Source organism: Tachypleus tridentatus, chromosome 1 (genome assembly GCF_004210375.1).
Source record: "Tachypleus tridentatus isolate NWPU-2018 chromosome 1, ASM421037v1, whole genome shotgun sequence".
In the NCBI taxonomy this organism is placed as follows: domain Eukaryota; kingdom Metazoa; phylum Arthropoda; class Merostomata; order Xiphosura; family Limulidae; genus Tachypleus; species Tachypleus tridentatus.
The window spans coordinates 87,160,973-87,180,992 of NC_134825.1; the positions used below are offsets into that span (position 1 = coordinate 87,160,973).

The 20,020-nt window shown below is 31.7% G+C and overlaps 1 protein-coding gene across 2 annotated transcripts; it reads right to left on the reverse strand.

Annotated features, from left to right (window-relative positions):
* Positions 1 to 1,676: 1,676 nt before the first annotated feature.
* LOC143254845 (uncharacterized) lies at positions 1,677 to 19,779 on the reverse strand. Of its 2 annotated transcripts, XM_076509806.1 has the most exons (11): positions 19,480 to 19,779; positions 17,632 to 17,839; positions 16,573 to 16,679; positions 13,943 to 14,148; positions 12,496 to 12,667; positions 10,962 to 11,139; positions 9,980 to 10,077; positions 8,536 to 8,680; positions 6,985 to 7,233; positions 4,967 to 5,047; positions 1,677 to 2,672 (listed from the first exon to the last, which is right to left on the reverse strand). In XM_076509806.1, exons 1-11 carry the CDS (start codon positions 19,609 to 19,611, stop codon positions 2,656 to 2,658), a joined length of 1,593 nt encoding a protein of 530 aa, XP_076365921.1. In that variant the 5' UTR covers positions 19,612 to 19,779; the 3' UTR covers positions 1,677 to 2,655. The 2 variants fall into 2 exon arrangements, with proteins under 2 accessions (XP_076365921.1, XP_076365920.1); XM_076509805.1 differs by having other exon boundaries at positions 1,677 to 5,047.
* Between the last annotated feature and the right edge of the window lie 241 nt (positions 19,780 to 20,020).

A 20,020-nucleotide genomic window follows, 5' to 3' on the forward strand; every position in this document is an offset into this window, starting at 1 on the left:
GTCATCCTTACTTCCAAGTTTACCTGAGATAGTCATCCTTACTTCCAAGTGCTACCTGAGATAGTCCTCCTTATTCCTTACTTCGAAGTGCTATCTGAGATAGTCATCTTTACTTCGAAGTGCTACCTAAGATAGTCATCCTTACTTCCAAATGCTACTTATAGTCATCCTTACTTCCAAGTGCTACCTGAGATAGTCATCCTTACTTCGAAGTACTACCTGAGATAGTCACCCTCACTTCGAAGTGCTACCTGAGATAATCATCTTTACTTCGAAGTGCTACCTGAGATAGTCATCCTTACTTCCAAGTGCTACCTGAGATAGTCAACCTTATTTCGAAGTGATGGACTACAGGAAAATTATCTAGGCAATATCACCAACTGCCAAATCTTAATTACATTTTAGCAACAAATAGTGTAATGGTGTAATAATAGTGTAATGGGTACCAACTTTATATTTTGTTTAAACTTGATGGACAAACATGTTTCGATCTTACGATTTGTAGATTGTGGATCAAACGTCCTAACCACCCGGTCATACTTTATCCGTAAGTTTTTAAATTATCAAGTTTGCTACCTTATTCTAAGTACATTTCCTTCGATTCTGTATGTACAGACCTGATAAACTTACAGTTTTAGTAATGTCATTAACGAAAGTTGCAGTATGTACGCGACCCGGCATAGTCTGTACACGTTGAAAATCAAATGGTTCTTTAAAAAATTAAAAATTACTTGGTGTATTAACAAAAGCGGAAAAAATCTAAATTTTTCAATTCGTACGATACAGCTCTTCATGTTAATACTGTATATAAAACTTGTATGTTTAAACTCTGATATATATTTAATCGAATTTTCTGTGTGGAAAATATCGAAGCATAAAGTACGTATTTTCATTTTTGATATTTGATACAGTTATTGTTTTGTATATCATGCCACTAGATGATGCTTGAAACAATAGTTTGTTTGGTTTAAATAAATGATATTATGATACTTTAACAGTCTGGGCCCGGCATGGCCAAGCGCGTTAAGGCGTGCGACTCGTAATCTGTGGGTCGCGGGTTCGCATCCCCGTCGCTCCAAATATGCTCGCCCTTTCAGCCGTGGCGGCGTTATAATGTGACGGTCAATCCCACTATTTGTTGGTAAGTAAAAGAGTAGCCCAAGAGTTGGCGGTGGGTGGTGATGACTAGCTGCTTTCCCTCTAGTCTTACACTGCTAAATTAGGGACAGCTAGCACAGATAGCCCTCGAGTAGCTTTGTGAGAAATTCAAAAACAAACAATTAACAGTCAGCAAGATTCTCTCCATCCTACACTACTGCACAACAACCAATCAAGTGCCGTACAATGATTTTCCCAGCCGCTCATATTCTCAGTATACGATGAAGAGTTTCAGCACGTTGTCGACCTTAATGATCGTGGCAATTAATAGTCCTGAAGCCCAAATAGCGAGCGACTTAAATATTTAGTACGATCGATTGTCCAAAAATACTGGATACTGGTGCGTATGAAAACGTTAGTGGGAACATTGACAATCACTATAGCAAACGTTTTCAGAAATTACGTCAAATATGGCAATCAGTTTTAATGACTCGTTTTTACTACTGTGACTACTGAAAATCAAGTGTGTTATGTGCTGAAAGGTAAAGAAAAGCTCTTCAAAACCACAAACAAAAGTATAGATAAATATTTTATTAATCTCTAAATACAAGCAATGTATAAAATATATAACTATAGATCTGAATAATAGCGATAAAGTACAAGTAAACAACAAGAAACGATGATGAAACTATTTAGACATTCTCTAAGTTCATCTACGCAAACAACGTGTATTTCATTACTAAAATGTTTTGCCGAACGTTTGAGTAACAAATATCTAATGACAATGACTGGATATAGTAAATGATGATAGTGTGTAAGTAGTGATAAAATGCTTGCTACAAGGACGTTTTCTAAGATAAAGAGAAATTCAATTTTCAAAGAATAAAATTGGTCAGCAATAGTTCATATTAAAATTAATTATTTTTATTAATTTGACAAACACTTTTAACTTTGTACTTTTGGAACATTCAATGACAAATGTTCTTGGACTTCCTCTTAATGCCACACCAGCGGATATCGTTAACTTAGCATCTTCGTGTTTTTATCTTTCTATACCTGTTTGTTTTGTTCTTTGTGTTCATAAAATTCGATTTGAGATCAATATTTTATGTATTTTGTTTGACTTGTATTCAGTAGCGGCAATTAAACAACTGAAGAACCTCAAGCAAAAATCACTAATCATTCTGAAATCGTGCAGCTTTAAAAATATATATTAATTCCATTCATATATGTACGTTATGCTGTTGCTAATTTAAGGGTAAATAACGTATTTTATTCAGTGACATGAACGTCTACTTCAGTTTTCTTTAAGGATTGTTTTCCTGATGATACTGTGGATCACAATATTTAAGATAATTGTATAAAAATTCCAAATACAACAAGTCATTCACAAGCATTTCGAAAATCCTCATATGAGCTGTTAAAAAACGCGCAACTAAGCAATCGTTCATGTCTACATATCTTATAGAAATAAAAAAGTTAATGACACTGTAAAATCTACAGGCAAATACTTCAGTAACTCTCCACAATGCATCTCTGGCGTTTCCCAACTTGGACTCAATTTGCTTCCGCCACTGCAACAACAAAGATCGTTTTTCATTGTTGAATTTAGCTACTCACTAGCTAAATGTGCTTATTTCTTTCTTTGATGTTCTCAAGCTTAAAGCTACACAATGAGTTATCTGAGCTTTGACAACTATTTATATTTAAACTTTGTGTTTAGCATTACAAGCCTTCAGAAATTCTCCTGAGCCAATGGCTAACCATTATTTGCTCTAACTGTTTCTAATTTTCAAATGACAGATAAATTGTGTGAAACTGAAACCAAACAGTGATATTCTCCATTCACTCTTGTAACACAATCATTATTAAATAGTGCTGAACATTATCGAAATATATCTGATTTTTAAAATAAGATACCAATAGCTCACTTGGATTGAACGAACGATTCTCATTTCTTTAACATTTTCTACTTTAATTTTACATAAGATATACTTCGTAGCCATCTTTGTTTTACTTGACATTTAATTCAATGAACGAATTTCCTATTCATACGACCACTTGAAATTGTTTGTTACTAGCAGAAATCCTAACCTACAAGAAACTGTTTGTACTAATAATTACTAATCGTACTATTCTTATAGCATTAAAAAAATAAACATTTCTACCGCACGGGAAATGAGTTGCAATTTTGCAGATATAAACAGTAATGGTTTTACATATTATTTATTATTATTCTACATCTTGAAAAAATAATGAAAAAGTAAACATTTTATACTGTATCTCTCTCTACAAGTGTTCATTCTCTTATTGTATGAAGTTCTAATCAATTTATTACCTTTATTCATCGTTATTTAAATCCTTTGTTTGACACTTAATTACTTGAATTTACTGTATTTCGTGGTCTCCACGATGTGAATTCCTGTACCTGGTGAATGGACCTCCCAAGGTTGGTTTTCTATTTTCATTTTACTTACTCTGGGATTTAAACATTCACCCACTTGTTTGCCGTATGCAGTGATCCGTAAAAAAAGCGAAGGAGATCCTGGTGGTTTTGGAGTCCGAAGCACTGCACACCTCTTTGGACTTAAATTCCTCTGCACGAGTGTCCTTAAGGTAGCTTCTAGGGTTAATTGGCTGTCCTGTTGGACTGTGGTGAACTGAGTACCAGTGTTGGGTATTCTCAACGAGTGTTGTAGACATTTTATATGATGCTAGTGTTTGGGTATAATAGTTATAGTTGTGGTTCTCCTCGTAGGATTTAAAAAAGTAAATACACAACTCATTGGTAAACGACCAGATCTTAAAAACTCTAAACAGCAATTTTCAACTCATTTTGATTCTTTACCTCGTTTTCTGATTTGCATTCTTTGCCATATAAACTTTAGAACAAAAGTCTTTTGTTTATTTAAAAGGTATTAGAGGGATTTACTGGCTCTTCAAAGTCAATGAAGAAGCTACATTCTGGCGACAAACTAATGGAAACATCTATACCAAAAATACACCAAGTTCCTCCTGAATTCAAAGGCCATGGGGGAAATACCTTTTGATGTTACTCCTCATGATACTATAAACTTCTCACGAGGAGTTGTCGTTCAAAGGGATTTGAAGAATATCCCCGAGTAGTAGATTCTCGCAGTGAGTGGTAGAAAATTATGCCTACCAAAATTCTTGTTTTGACGTTTACATCTCTACGTTCACCTGCCTCTGTCAGGGCATATTACCTTCATTATAAAATATATTCCTAATTGCCTGCAGTGTTTTCATTGTCAGCAGTTCAGTCATTTGAAGGCATCGTGTTGTGCTTCTGCGACGTGTGGTCATTGTGGTAACAAAGACCATGATGTCTACAAGCATAAACTTGATCATCACTGTGTTAACCGTAATAATCCACATCCCTTTTACTTTTCTTGGTGTCCGAGATAAATTATAACATGTAACAAATATCAATGCAATTATTTCTCATATAAACACATTTTGTAATACTATTCTGATATATTTGCGATTGTTGTTTGCGGAAGTTCGATAAAATACTCTTTGCTAATGAATAGTTGGACACACCATTACATTATAAAATTCTCACAACTCAAAAGGAAAATTGTTCTACGACTGATTTAAATTCCACGATATGCAAATTGGTATTCAAGCATCCTAACTATTCTGAAACTTTTGACAAATAGATGAAATACGCAAAAAAACGTACGAAGAAAATATATGCTTTTAGTGTGCAGTCATTTAATTCATAAAATCTACTGCTTCCACACATCAATCGAAACCAAGAAGTAAATATGCTCCAGCATTGTCTGAAAGCCATAGACTAGTGGCTATTTCTTCAATTTTTGGACTATGCGATCTTTCAAATACTTACGTTCAATTTTTCCAAACGATGATCGAGGAATTTTGTCTAAAATCTCTACTCCTTTTAGCTGTTTCTGTGGCGCTAGACGAGCTGTTAAAGCAAACAAACAAAAATAACAGTTCGGTTTACACATGGAATGTTAAATAAAAATGTATTTATAATAAGTTATTAAATGTGCAGATTATCGCTCATAGTTAAGTGCTTATCAAAATTGAAAACAAATATTGGTAACTGAAAGTTATATATAAACGTCGATACATTTCAATGTATTTTTTTGGGTATTAATTGTTAGACTTTCAAAAAAAATGATAGAAAAGTGCAATGAAATATTTTTAACAATTCTCAACAGTATTAAAAATATTACGTAATAATTATATAATTCTTATCGACACCAGTGATTTCTTGGTAAACTATAACGTTAAAAATAATATGGGTTCTATACCATTGATAAGCATAGCCACCATAGCCCATTGTGTAGCTTTGGGCTGAAAAACAAACAAAAAAGAATTTTAATACTTAGGTGTATGTTTAAACAGTATCTTTTCAACTCAAAAACGAATATAAAACTAAGACCATTTTAATTGTTGAAAGAAACTTTATTTGAAGAAATACTACTTTTCAAGGTTAACATTTTCACACTCTTTGGCAATTAGAAGGGGTAAGTGTTCAAACAATATTAGTATAGTAAAAAAATTTAGATCGGTTAAATAAAAGAGTTTGTTTGTTTAAAATGTCGCATAGATACAAGAGGGATGTATGCACTAGCCGTTCTAATTTAGCAGTGTAAAACTAGAGGGAAGATAGCTAGTCTACACTGTCCACCGCCTACTCTTTCACCAACGAATAATGGAATTTACCATCACATTATAACTCTCACAAGGCTGAAAGGACGAACATGTTTGATGTGATGGGGATTCGAAGCCGCGATCTTCAGGTTACGAGTCGAGTGCCCCTAAACAACTAGCCATGCCAGGCTTCATTTATCTCTCCACCACGGATATTGAAATCAGTTTTCTAGCAACGTGATCCTGCAGACATATCGCTATGCCACTGGTGACTAATAAAAGTAAAGTTTCTCTAATGTTTAATTGGAATATGTTTAATAAAAAAACTGTATGCCTGTTAATATTACTTGATTAAGTATTGATACTTTTACGTTGGTCTTAAGTCAAGAGACAGTGCTGCAATTGACCCTTGCTAATTGTGTGTTGTGTTGGGTAAATATTATACATGTCTTTGAAGTTAATAAATCTGCCAAACATAAACTAGAATAGACGTATAATACTTATATTTACGTTCATAGCGAAAGCGGTTTCCTTGCCTCGATAGAAAATAATTAGTAGACAACTATCTGCCATAAGGGTCTTTCAGTGTTGTATTGTCGCTTTTTCAAGCAGAAACAGACTTGAAACCGCCATATTTTCATCGTATTTATTGTGTGGCTGAAATGCAATTATACACTTTCCTTCTTAATGAATAAAGCCCTAAGTGACTAAATAAGGAATGTAGTGTTGAAAAATATAAGTGACTTAATACTGTCGACTTATTAAAAATATAACTAACTGAAAGTTCTCTAGTTCAGAAAAGACTTTCATGCGATAATAGTTAATTTTTTAATATTTATTATAGCTCGTTTGGTTTGGTTGGTTTTTGGAATTTCGCACAAAGCTACTCGAGGGCTATCTGTGCTAGCCGTCCCTAATTTAGCAGTGTAAGACTAGAGGGAAGGCAGCTAGTCATCACCACCCACCGCCAACTCTTGGGCTACTCTTTTTACCAACGAATAGTGGGATTGACCGTCACATTATAACGCCCCCACGGCTGGGAGGGCGAGCATGTTTGGCGCGACACGGGCGCGAACCCGCGACCCTCAGATTACGAAGCGCACGCCTGAACGCGCTAGGCCATGCCGGGCCCATTTATTATAGCATTTGTACATTACAATATGTTGTAATATATTGCAAACTGTAAAAGAAAATGTGTTATCTATTCCCACCAATAATAAATCTTACAATAAACAATTTTACCTGAAATAAAACAAAGTATATTTTCAGGTGTCACCTGACAACCTGGTTTGATCACCACAACTCCATAAGGTACTTCTCCTAATGTGGAATTTGGGATTCCAACTACAGCAGCGTCCTCTACTGCCTCATGGCTACATAACACAGTCTCTATTTCAGTAGGAGATACTTGATGAAATCCTGATTTTATCATTTCTTTCAATCTGTCAGTGATGTAGAGATTCCCCTCGAAGTCGTAATGGCCAAAATCTCCTGATGAGAAAAAATTATTGCTGATAAATGTAAATGTTTGAAAGTTTGGTTGAATATTTACAAACCTCGTTTTATTCTGCTGTTTCGGATACTTTACAAAACAATATTAAAATCAGAAAAGATAAAGAATGTTGTCGATAATTTGATAAAATTACCTTCATTGGTGAAGGTGAAACATGTATTTTTTGTTGTTCGTCTTTTTATTTTAAAGCCATCTTAAATTTTCATTTTAATACCATTACCCTGTTGCCGTACTTATAAATATGTTGAAGGTGTAGAATTAGAAGTCGAGTTATATTACAACCTGCATATTTGTTTAAGAAAGACAAACATTTTCCATCTAAGTTATAGTGCTTTTAATGCAGCATTTCTTAGCTTCGTTTCTCTAGTTATTTAAGATAAAATTTGAAAAAAAAAAAAACATTGAGTAACGGCAGTCGCATTGTAAGAAATCAGAATTATTAAGTGCATAAAGAAACACTCAAGTAAGGAATTTACTTTTTACCGACGTTTCTTTATGTTTGAAATGTGGTAACTCGCTGTTTTTTAGCATACATCTATACAAAAAAATAACCCGTGCCTACTGCGGATATCGAAGCTGGAATTTTAGCGTTATAAGCTTTCATACTTTCGCTGACCCGCTGAGGGGCTGACATTTAGGATCAAAATGACAGAAACAGACTATGATGTAATATTTTAAATAATGAATAAAATTCAATCAGTCTAATAAATACTTTATGGATGTGTATTTGTGATAACAACTTTCCACAAATTGGTTAAAAATGTTTAGGCTTGACGTGACTAAGTGGTTATGGAACTCAATTTGCAGTCTGCGGGTTCGAACGTGTAACCGAACGTGTTTGCTATTCTTCAATGCTGACGTTATAATATGACATTCAATACTACTAACAGCTCGTAAAAAGTAACTCTAAAGTTGGTGATGGGTGGCGTTAACTAGATGATTTCCTTCCGGTCTAACACTTTAAAATTATGGACGGCTATTTCAGAGAAGTTTTGCGTTAAATTTAATAAATACATATTTGGTTATTCCAAAATTCTCATTCCATTTTTAAATGTAATATTCAAACCACAAAAAAGAACACTAAAGGTGGTAGTCGTTGAACGATAATAAATGTAAAGATAACAATAAAAAGGAAAACAATAATGGTAACTGTAACACCGTAACAGTTATCAATGAAGAACAAGAACTGGAAATAAAGATGCACACTAAAAATAATAACAATTATTCTTTTATAGAATAAGTAAAGTTCATATGATAACTATAAAAACAATCTCACTGACCTGTTTTAAGCCAACCATCTTCTGTAAAAGCTTCTGCTGTAACTTTGGGGTTATTAAGATAGCCTTTCATCACTTGCGGACTACGAACATAAAATTCTCCACCTTCATTTGGGCCTAAAGTGACCCCTGTGACGAGATCAACAACCTGGAAAATGTAAATTTGTGTACATAATGATTATATTTTTACTGTGGTAGAAAACTTACAAACTTTTTTACAATTATAATAACTGGAAGAATGTAATGAAGATGGTAAAGCAAAACCAGGTAAAAATGCAAGATATTATTGTGTTTACTATTTACTAAATATAACAAATATAAAAATAACAAAGTTCTAATATATAAAATGCCTCGAGAAACTATTTTGCCTTGTTTTTGTTAACAATAACCTTTTTCTTAAGAAAATTGTTCCTAAAATAATTGATCTGAAATATTTTTAGGCTAACTCTAGTTAAAAAATTTTGCCTTTTTCATGAAAATCGTGTACTGTACAGAAATATTTAATGTATATTAAAACAATGTTTTTCTTTAAGTATGCTCTGGCCATCCTGTAGAGAAGTTGTTTTAAATCTTTAATTTAAATATAAAATACTTTCACAGACATCATAATGAATGGAAACGTTATATTCAAAATTAACAAAATAAACAAGTAAGGGATTAATGACATTAATCTATCTTTTATATATTAATTACTTACAAATTACGTGACATTCACTGTGATAGTTTTACCCAACAATACTAAAGTAGCAATGAACCATGTTGGAGTTTTAGTATATTATTAAACAAACAACAAACTCTGTTCCTGTAATTCCTCTATTCCGCTTTGTTAACCTGAAGATGACGTAAGAAGGTCGAAACGTTGTTCTCTACTTTATTTTAATAAAAGCTTTAATACCCCTACCAGCCGTCCAGAGATACTATAAACTCTATTGTATTATTTTAACACAAATTATTATCCCACCACTACTAACTACATCGAACCACTCTCTACATAATATGACGGTATGCATTCTGGGTAAAGCTTTATAAATAGCCTCCTTTTGGTTAGATCTGTTTCACACTATCTCATGTTGCAGTTAACTTCTCCTTTTATGAAGAATTGTGTAGCGGTAATATTCTATATTCCAAACATATTTAATTAATTAATTTTTAGATAGAACGAACTATTATTAGTAACTCAGTACATGTTCAAAATTTTACAATACATGTTTATCCAGTTCATCTACTAAAGGTCAACAATTAAAACGTTATATGGTGATTTATGTAAAAAATATTCACACAAAATTTTTCATTGCTGAAAACATTCATGCAATTAACCACTTCTCCCACTAGATCAGTGATTAGTTTGTGGCTTATGACACTAATGTTCTTAATGGATACAGTACAAATAGCTCAAAACAACAATCGAATGAAATAAAACGTTCCAATAAGCATAGGAAAAACAAACCTTCAGTTCTGTTGAAGGAGTTAACTTTCCAACCGAATTAGGTGTAGTCTTTCCTTTTTCCACGGAAGCAACAATAAGTGCTTCACTTAATCCATAGACTAATACATAAATGAAACAGACTCAGAAATCCTTGTTACGCATTATAATGTTGACAATAATTATATTTTATGAGAATGCACATGAAATTGAAATGATATCAATATTAGAGAAACTGTAAATAACTTAACAAAATAAACTTTACTACAATTAAGAGAACAATATTTACGATATAGCCTAAGGTAATTGCCAAATAGTTTATTGTCTGTTTTTGTTTAGTCTTTGATTATCATAAGACACGAAAAACTAGGTACCTTTATAAGATTAGACACATCACAAAAATATATTTTCAACAAAATCTATAATTTTTTAAACATTGTAGAAAGTGTAAGTATTTAATATAAATTATCGTTAAGATGACATACATGTACTTGTAATCGTCTTCGAAAAACACATGTGGTCAATAGGGTATTATAGTAGTATCAGAGAACACAAAAAATGTATGTTCATTTTTCATTAAACGATCTCTTTAGCAAATTTACCTGCAATTTAACATACGCTATTATTTTCAATTATTTTATACAAAACAAGTTCAGAAATGTTTTTCAACAATAAAGTTAAAGCATTATCGCATCTTATCAACAGAAATATTAAAACTTATTGCAATCAAAAATTAAGTATTCTTATTTTACTTTTCCTACAACTAAATATGTAATAAATTCGATTCCCTTCATTTTTCTCAACGACAAACAGAAGGACAAACAATTCTGACACTAGGAAGCACTGCACTCAGATGTATGAAAATTAGACTAGTGTATACACGTGTTTCGCCTTTTACACTATTTGAGTTGTCTTTAGTAAATTCAAAACCACACTTGCCTCTTTTACTTTGTGTTATATTATATATCATTGTGGTTCCATTTTTATTTCAGTAATTTCACATTACCTTGTCGGAAAGACTTTAGGAAAGGAAGAGAATTCATAAGAACGTCATCACTGTCTTCTTGATTGAGAGGAGCTCCTCCTGTTATAATCTCCTTCAGACTGGTAAGGTTATACTGACGCACACTGGGATCTCTAAGAAGTCGATAAAGTATTGAAACTGCTACTAGAGCAACAGAAACCTGCAATGTTAAATATAGTTACATGTCATGAATAGCAGTTTTTTTATCCTCTTTTGTAACGTAAAATGAAAGATTAAAACGAAATTTGTCATTTCGATCAAAATCACCAAATGTAAAGAAACTCGTAACTAACAAAAGAAACTTAAACTGTAATTTCTGTGTTTTTGTGAACAATTGTTAATTCTTATTTAGAGAAGTGTCTTTGAGGTCTTGCTTTGGGTTATCATTTGTAGCTCACCCTTTATTATTTACAAACTGCCATTGCATGGAACGTTTTCAACATGTTTCCTTTGTGAAAAGTTGGAAATAAGTTATAAGAGAGTTTATCACATTTTAAAATCTCAAAACTAATAAGAGTGTTTTAATTAAAATAATAATATAACTAGTATGCAGTTAACTAGCCAATAAATTAAAATAATCTCACACTGCTCTCTGAAAACATACGTGTATAATAAGTCATAATGATCTTAATGTAATGTTTATAGTGTTTATATATATGTTTCTAAACATATAACTCAAATCATAAACTTGAATGAGCATTCAAGGTTCAGACAATTACAAAACTAACTACGGTATGTACAACAACCATTTCTTTATCACTAAATACAATTTTAAATAAAAGTACTCTGCTCCTAACATGAAAACATCTTACATTAGGACCGTACATAACGGTAATATTACTAAAAGAATTAAGTTTAAAAATGTTAGTTTTTCAAAAAAGGATGCCACTTTTAATGTTTAAAACATTACAGTTATTATAAGCAAAGTTCTGAACACTTTTTCGTGCTGTTACTTTTTTAGGAAAACCTTTTTTTTTAGAAAATATTTACTATTTCTATTTTGTATGAGGTATAAATACTACCAATGGTTATTAACAGCTAGTATTGAAAGTAATGAATGAAAAGTTGTTATTTAAGACATAAAAAACAGTCCTTTATATTCAAGTAACCACTATGACAGAGAAGAACGACAATAGCCTTTAAGACTGAAGTCATATCAAAATAATTTTTTAATCATATGATCCATTAAATCAGTGCTAAACAATATTAAAAATAAACAAATGTATACGATGCTTTATTAAGCATATGCAGTTTTCCAGTATGACTCTGGACGACTTTCCACGATAAGCTTCTCCGTAAACTTTCAAACATCTTATAATATTGTTTTTTTTTTCCCCTTAACCATCATTGAAATATTTAAAGAAACTCTATGTAAAAATTTCTCAGCTGGGAAACTATGCCTACTCTCCGTTTAACTACTGCCTTTAACATAATTGAAGTAAGTGAGATTTGAATAAATTGGAATAACAGTGAATCACTCTACGACAATGATTACTAATAATTCTTGGATGCCTACTTTATGTGTTTCTATGACCTCCAAAAATAAGTCCGACTCGTAAGATGGCACAACGCTTAGAGTTACTCCTTGATATAGAACATTTACAAGGAAAAGAAAACCTCCCACGTGGCAAAATGGATACATTCCAAGAATAATGTCATCTTGGGAAAACTTCCAAACAGTCGGCTGCCTGTATGGTTTAAAAAAAACACAAAGAAATTAAATTTAAAAATTCGTCTAGTTCTCTCTCAAATACTGGAATGCAAAATTATATCAAACTACAAGAAATACAGATGATACAAACACCAAAGTGAAATAAATGGTTTGTTTGACTTATTAGAAATAGAAAAAAAAATTCACTCGTAAAAATTCATAAGCTTTTTACCTCCTCTGTTCTTGTTTTTTCCATGTGTATCCATTGGTTAAAAGCACCAAACAAATTAATGCAATTTTCACTTTATGATGATTAATCTCAAGGACCTATAGCATTAAAATCCTGTGTTCGGTCGCTGTGGTAGGCATAGCACAAACAACCAATTCTAAAACATTGTCCTTAACAATAAGGAAATAAACAATGAAAATCTGGTTTACTCTTATGCTTTTTGGTAAAAAAATCAAAGAAACAATCGTGATACATAAAACATTTTTTTTCATATTAACTCAGTTACATAGAGATTTACAAGATTACAGTTTATATAAAATATTTTAAAATCAAATATTACTATTTAATCATGATAGTCTAGTGTTTTTATGAACTGTTTATTAAATATAATGCTAAATATTTTGTGCTAGGTTTTTTCTCTTGCAGTTTTATCGACAGCTGTCGTTTAATTTCATGAACATAGTTTTCATATCTGGCTGCCTTTCCAGTGGCAAAGTGATACGTTTTCTGACTTATTCTTCTATAAAGCTTTGTGCATAATAACAAACAAAGAAACTCTTTCAAACGCGTGTATAGCCCCCCCCCCGATACAGCGGTAAGTCTACGGACTTACAACGCTAAAATCAGGAGTTCGATTCCTCTCAGTGAACACAGCAGATAATTGTGGCTTTGCTAAAAGAAAAACAAAAACATACACAGTCAAACAACAACTTCAGGTTGTATGAGATAAAGATGCTGTTTAATATTACTGTATTGCTACAACTGTAGTATAAAATGATGCGTTTCCTGATGAGTAATTCGAAATGAAATCAACATTATATATTCATTAGTACTTTATTTTATGATGTTTTAACTTTCTTCCAGACAAACAACTTAGAGAAATTTAAAAAGCTCGTTCTTTTATGTATCATAGCATGATCCATAATAGAAATATTAGTATTTAACCACGACAGTTGCGTTTAAGTGTTAGAAATACTTAAGCAACTATAGGTAAAAAAAATAGCGAAATCTTATTCACAATGGTAAAATTAATTATGTTTTGAAGTATTTGGTTTCTGAGTAAAATCATGCAGAATGACTTACGTGACAACAATAACTGCGGAAAGAAAAGTAGCATGAGTATGTACAATGGGTTTAGGTAATCCAGTAGTTCCACTAGAAAACGTTAACAGTAAAGGTGTTTCTTTTGGATCAATGTCAGGAGAACCAGTAAAAGCAGATCCGTCATCTTCCTCAACAAGTTCCAAGAACGATGGACAGTCTTCTGACTTCTCAAACACCAATATCTCCTGTTCAAGAAAGTATTATAAATGGCTATGACAAAACTATTATGAAATAAGCTGCCAAAATTAAGACAAAGTGTACAAGTCGTGCACGTTATCTGAGCTTTATAAGAGAATACTGTTGTTAACTTAGAAAACAAAATGTTTCAAGTTTGTTTGTTTTTGAATTTCGCACAAAGCTACTCGAGGGCTATCTGTGCTAGCCGTCCTTAATTTAGCAGTGTAAGACTAGAGGAACGGCAGCTAGTCATCACCACCCACCGCCAACTCTTGGGCTACTCTTTTACCAACGAATAGTGGGATTGACCGTCACATTATAACGCCATCACGGCTGAAAGGGCGAGCATGTTTGGCGCGACAATGATGCGAACCCGCGACCCTCAGATTACGAGACGCACACCTAAACACGCTTGGCCATGCCGGGCCGTAAAATGTTTCAAGAACAATGGTGTCACTGCTACCAACCAGTGTTCTGAATCATATGTTGGTAGCGACGAAGGTTTTGCGTCCAAACTGTAAATATATTTTATAAAACAGAAAGAATAACAGTATAACACCTACACTATCATTTAGCTTTATATGTTATCGTTATTTTTTATAGTTAATTACATAAACAAAAAGCCTTTATTCAGTTTGAAGAATAACACATTTTACATCTTTTGAAGGTGAATTTGTATGGGGTATAAAATATACGTATTCTTAATGACATAGCGTAGTGTTATGCAGAAATTAAGATCCACATGTGCAATACTAACCACATACATTCTGATGTTGTTTCGGGAACAAAATCTACATATCATGATGTGCCCACATGAAGTTTAGTTTAGAATTTTTATCTCAGCAGGTTATAAATATTTCATTTATTTACACTAGAAGTATCACAAAGAAACTTTGTTATGGTGTTACTTTCATACGCATGTAAATACATATTCCCTGGTTTATAACTAAAATTCATTGTCTATTGTTTGGATCTCCATAAACCTGTTTGTTTCAAATCACCTTCGTGTTTAAGTGTTCTAAATCTTTCATTTTGTACGTCACAATAATGATGCAATTGCCTTTTTTATTATACTGTTTTTTTCCAGTGAGTCATTTACTGACTTCGGGAGTTTTTCACGACGAAATAATTGTTATTGAATGTTTAGTTATAATAAAATAATCTTTTAAGTGTCTAAAACGGTAGCTCCCTCTAGGGGATTAAATGTGATAAAGAAAGTTATTGGAAAGGTGCCACTTAAGTTTTGAAAGACAAGAGAAAATCCTGTGTTATAGATACTCAAGGTAAAATAGGTCATAAACTTACTGTAAGTAATCACTTTTTAAAATCTACAAATAGGGATCGCCAAAAAAATGAACAAATAAGGCTAAAAATATACTGCTGACAGCTCGCACAACTACAAATCCCTATTATGACACCCCTATAAAATTATTTTAAGGGATATCTACTATAGTATAACATCGCATTTAAAAAAAAAACACTTAGAGAATACTTTTAAACATAATTCGATCTCGTTAATTTTGTCAAACTACGAAATTTTCAAAGTCCTTCATTTTCCACTACCAAAAAATCTGTTTTCCTATCGTGTGCATAAGTTAGAACTACAATTCGTGCATTTTCAGGCATATCAACTGGAAACTACCACCTGAAACTGGAGTCACTATAGTTCATTGTTACGAGAACTTACTGTCTCTATGCGGATTTCAGCGAATATATTTTAACTAGTTTTTTAACAGTAGACAATTATTGTAGTAGATTTCCTTACTCACACAACAGTGGTGATTCTTTATACTGTTTTTTTTTATACTAGCTAAAATCGTGAAACGTATAAATGCGTATTCAGTATTTATTACTACTGAATATAGTACTATTTTATAGAGTTATTGCTATATTTGTATAGTTGATGTTAAGGTAACAGTTGTAAATGTGTGGATGGAAACCGGTCATCAAATCTGTGATAATATAATCTTTACTTTCAAAAGGGTCGTTCGAAAACAATTGTACATTTTGTTTGTTGTAGGTACGTATCAGTATATGCGTTTATTCCTTGTTGTGCATTTCTTATTTGTCTTGAATAACTTTAGTGTAGTAATTGGCTGGAACGGAAAATCAATACAACACTAATAAGTTTAAAACATATAACATTCAACTGAACGCATATGTACGTATGCAGTTTAAAATGTTATTCTACATAAACAGACAGGATAGACTTGAGAAACATTGGAAAATAGGGATTGTATATTGTCTGTTGAGAAAATAATGTAGAAACTATTTGTGGTCTCGTTTGATTACGTTTATAAGAGTCCCTAGCTGTAGGCTTTAAAATATAAACTTTGCATTTTTATTCAACTTATTTCTCTAAGTTCTTAATGATCCATATTTACTCTTTTTAAATTAACAACGTTTACGAATCTTATATATTGTCTTTTTACCTGGAAATTTGGTATTTTCTTCGTCGCTTCTTTCGCTTTATCTAAATTCTTTTTCTCCACCAGCAGGTAAACAGAATTAGTCTGTTCCAGCCTAAAGCAAAGCTCTTCTAATTATCAAAAGAAAAAAAAACATGTTTCATACTTTTGGGTCAATGATTCGCTAGTAATAAAACACTAAATTGTGTGAGAATCAAACACTGAGATTTCACAGATCGAAGAAAGTTTTTAATAAGCTACTAACTGTAAAATAGTTGTAAAATGTTTGTCTTGAGAGGATAAGAATTAATAGGCAACAACAAAAAAAAACGAAAACATTAATTGTATAAATTTTCTAAATGTCATCTATAATTTGTTCAGTTTCATATTAAGTAGGGATTCCAGAAATATGTTAATGCAGTAATTTCCTCTTCAATTTATAAACTGTATTTATAAATTATGTATAGCTTAAAAATGAATTAGCTTAAATACGTATATTATATCACGTACATTATTCAAAATTATCCATTAAACCACCAAATCACCGACCTTCTTATGCCGTTCACTACTGTTGTTGTTCATTGATATACTGCACCACATTGGGCAATTTACTACTTTGGCAAAATACAACAAACGAAATTATTTGTTTTTATTTAAAATCCATGTGTGGCCCTAGGAATATTTGGCATTATTAATTGATATAGTGATAGAGTTTTTGCTTAAATCTCATGTGTTTGCGATTCTCAAATTATTAGAGATCCTGCTATAAACAAATCTATAAACCACAAGCACTGCTGCTTCTGAATTAATCGTAATAAGCTGATGAACACGTTACGCTTTCTTACAGTTATATAAACACTGTTTCTTTGTTTTTACAATAACCAATCATTCGACTGTTTGAATAAGCTAATCATTGTATTAACTAATATGTGTCTCACTAAAATGTATTAAACAAAATAATTGTCTAATGATCTAAAACCTTAAATCGAAAATAACTGACATTTCTAATCTGTATATAGACCGTAATTTAACTTACATTCTACACAAACAGGTTTGTAAAAGATGCTCAATAGCCTCATATACCTGCTTTATCCATGGGTTTTCCCAAAGTAATGATTGCTCCTGCATTCATTGCTCCTAATGCAGCTGCCGCAAAATCAATGTTATTAGCAGAGCAAATACAAAATACATCTCCTACTTTCAAACCACGCCGTACGAGGGCGCTAGCAAATCGTCTACTGCTCAGAAGGACATCTTGGGCAGTATAAGAACGAGATTTGTCGTGTGAAACCTGCAAATAAGGAAATTATTTTTCTAACTGCGAAATAAAGATATTCAGTATGAACCATTTGCTTTTAAAAATGGCAGATAATTTTGAAAATTAACTCATAACATTTAGAAATAACTGTTAAGTACAAAGAGGATTTTATTTCCAGTAACTTGTTCAAATTTCAATTAAAGTCGTTGACCAAAGCAGTGTCAATATTTGTCTCTCTTTTTTAACATTTTTAACAACTAGACACTTGAACTCTACATAGTAATTATTACTTCTCTTTAATTTTTAATCATTATTTTTTCAGTAGATTTGGGAATATACTATATTGCTAAATAATTACTGAAAAAAGCATAAAAAGCATAATATATTCTAAGATCCTAAAAGCTGTAACTAAAACTTGGTTTGATGATTTTGTATTTATAGGGAAAAATTAAGACTGTAAATAACCAAGATTTCAATATGTAATCTTCCTTTGATGAGAAAATTTGTTCAACAATCTGAGATAAATCAATTATTCAAGAACATTAAATGATATATGGAAACATTCTTATTTCAATATATATATATATGTTGTGATAAAAAGTTACCCCGCTTACTTGTTTTTTGTCCAAGGTTTGTCTCAATAAAAGTCAAAATTGTAGGCCTTTAGAAAATATATTTGAACGACGAATATATATTTCCCTATTTCCAATACAAATACATACGCCTAGTATTATGCAAAAGTTCCACTACATTATTAATTGATGAATAATAAAGTATTGTAAAAATATTAATTTATTTATTGCAAAACTACATAACGTGCTTTTGCGTTCTGCTCCCCACGGCGAATCGAACCCAATATTCTGTCATCCTGTTGAACTACCAAGAACTTAACGTTGATTAAAATTAAACTCTAAATCTAAAAAAATTAATTATTTCAAATGTATCACTAACCGATAAAGCTGGAGATAATTTTTTTTAATTTGTGGCTAACACTATTTTGTTACTTCAGTTCTTTGCTTCTTTTAAGATGATAAACTTATGCGTTAATACATATACTACCTATAAAGCTTTATATAAATTTTTATTCTCAATTACTATGAAAGCGTATTTAGATGTAAGAGAAAGCTTTACAGTTTAATTTTTTTCCAGTAAGTACAATAAAATAAAATCACAAAATATGTATTATCTTTTTTGCTATATTGCATTGATATTATCTCCACAAAGCTTTCGTTTTTTCTTAAATCATAGCGACACATCAATAAAAGTAGAGATCTATTACTAGTTAAATGAAGGAAATATTGAATCACAACCATCCATCGTTTTTAAAGTATATAAATAAAAATAAATATAAACTGACTTTCTTATTTGATAGTTTCACATTGTAAATTGAAATTAGTATTTTATTTATTTAAAACAAAAAATAATTTAACTCTGTACAAATAAAACTGTTAATAGTAGTGTCGTAAGACAGAGAAATGTGTCGCGGGTTTCAAATACAACTCTATAAAAATTAATTCGAAATATACATAAACTTAGACTTTTTTTTGCTGTTACAGCTCACTACAATATATGACTGAAAACTTTCTTAAACGAGCATTTTTTTATGGCGTGACCACAGTGTTCTCAAATTTTTTAACAGCCTGAATTAGTTACATCGAATGTTAAAAGCTTACTATTAACGCTTTGTCGCCACATTTTTCCAAACCCAACGTGAGGAATTCTGTCAGGGAAATGTTGGGTACATCAAGTGAAGTCGAAGGAGAGAGAAGAATCTTGTCTTCTGACATTATAGAATTAATACTCATCTTATATATATATATATATATATATATATAGAATAATGCTTATTTTTAACGATAATAATTCTAATAACACGGCGCTTAACACTTCGTATTATTATAATAATATTTAGAAAACGTGTGCCTAACGTTCACTAAGTATGAATCCTCGAAGAAATATGGAATATAAGTCGTTTTCTTTCCACTCTATTTTGCAAGAAACAACGATATTTCCTTGGACTGTTGGACAGATATGGCATGAACCACGTGAGATCAAAGGTCACTTTAAAAGTAAGTTATTAAATATTTTTTGTTTCCACGTGCTTAAAGTTATCGCTGAATGTTGTACTAAATAACAACAACAGCATGTTCACTTCTTAGATTTGAACGATTCTACAAATGAAGAAAAATTGTAATTATTTCTTGTATTTTTCGT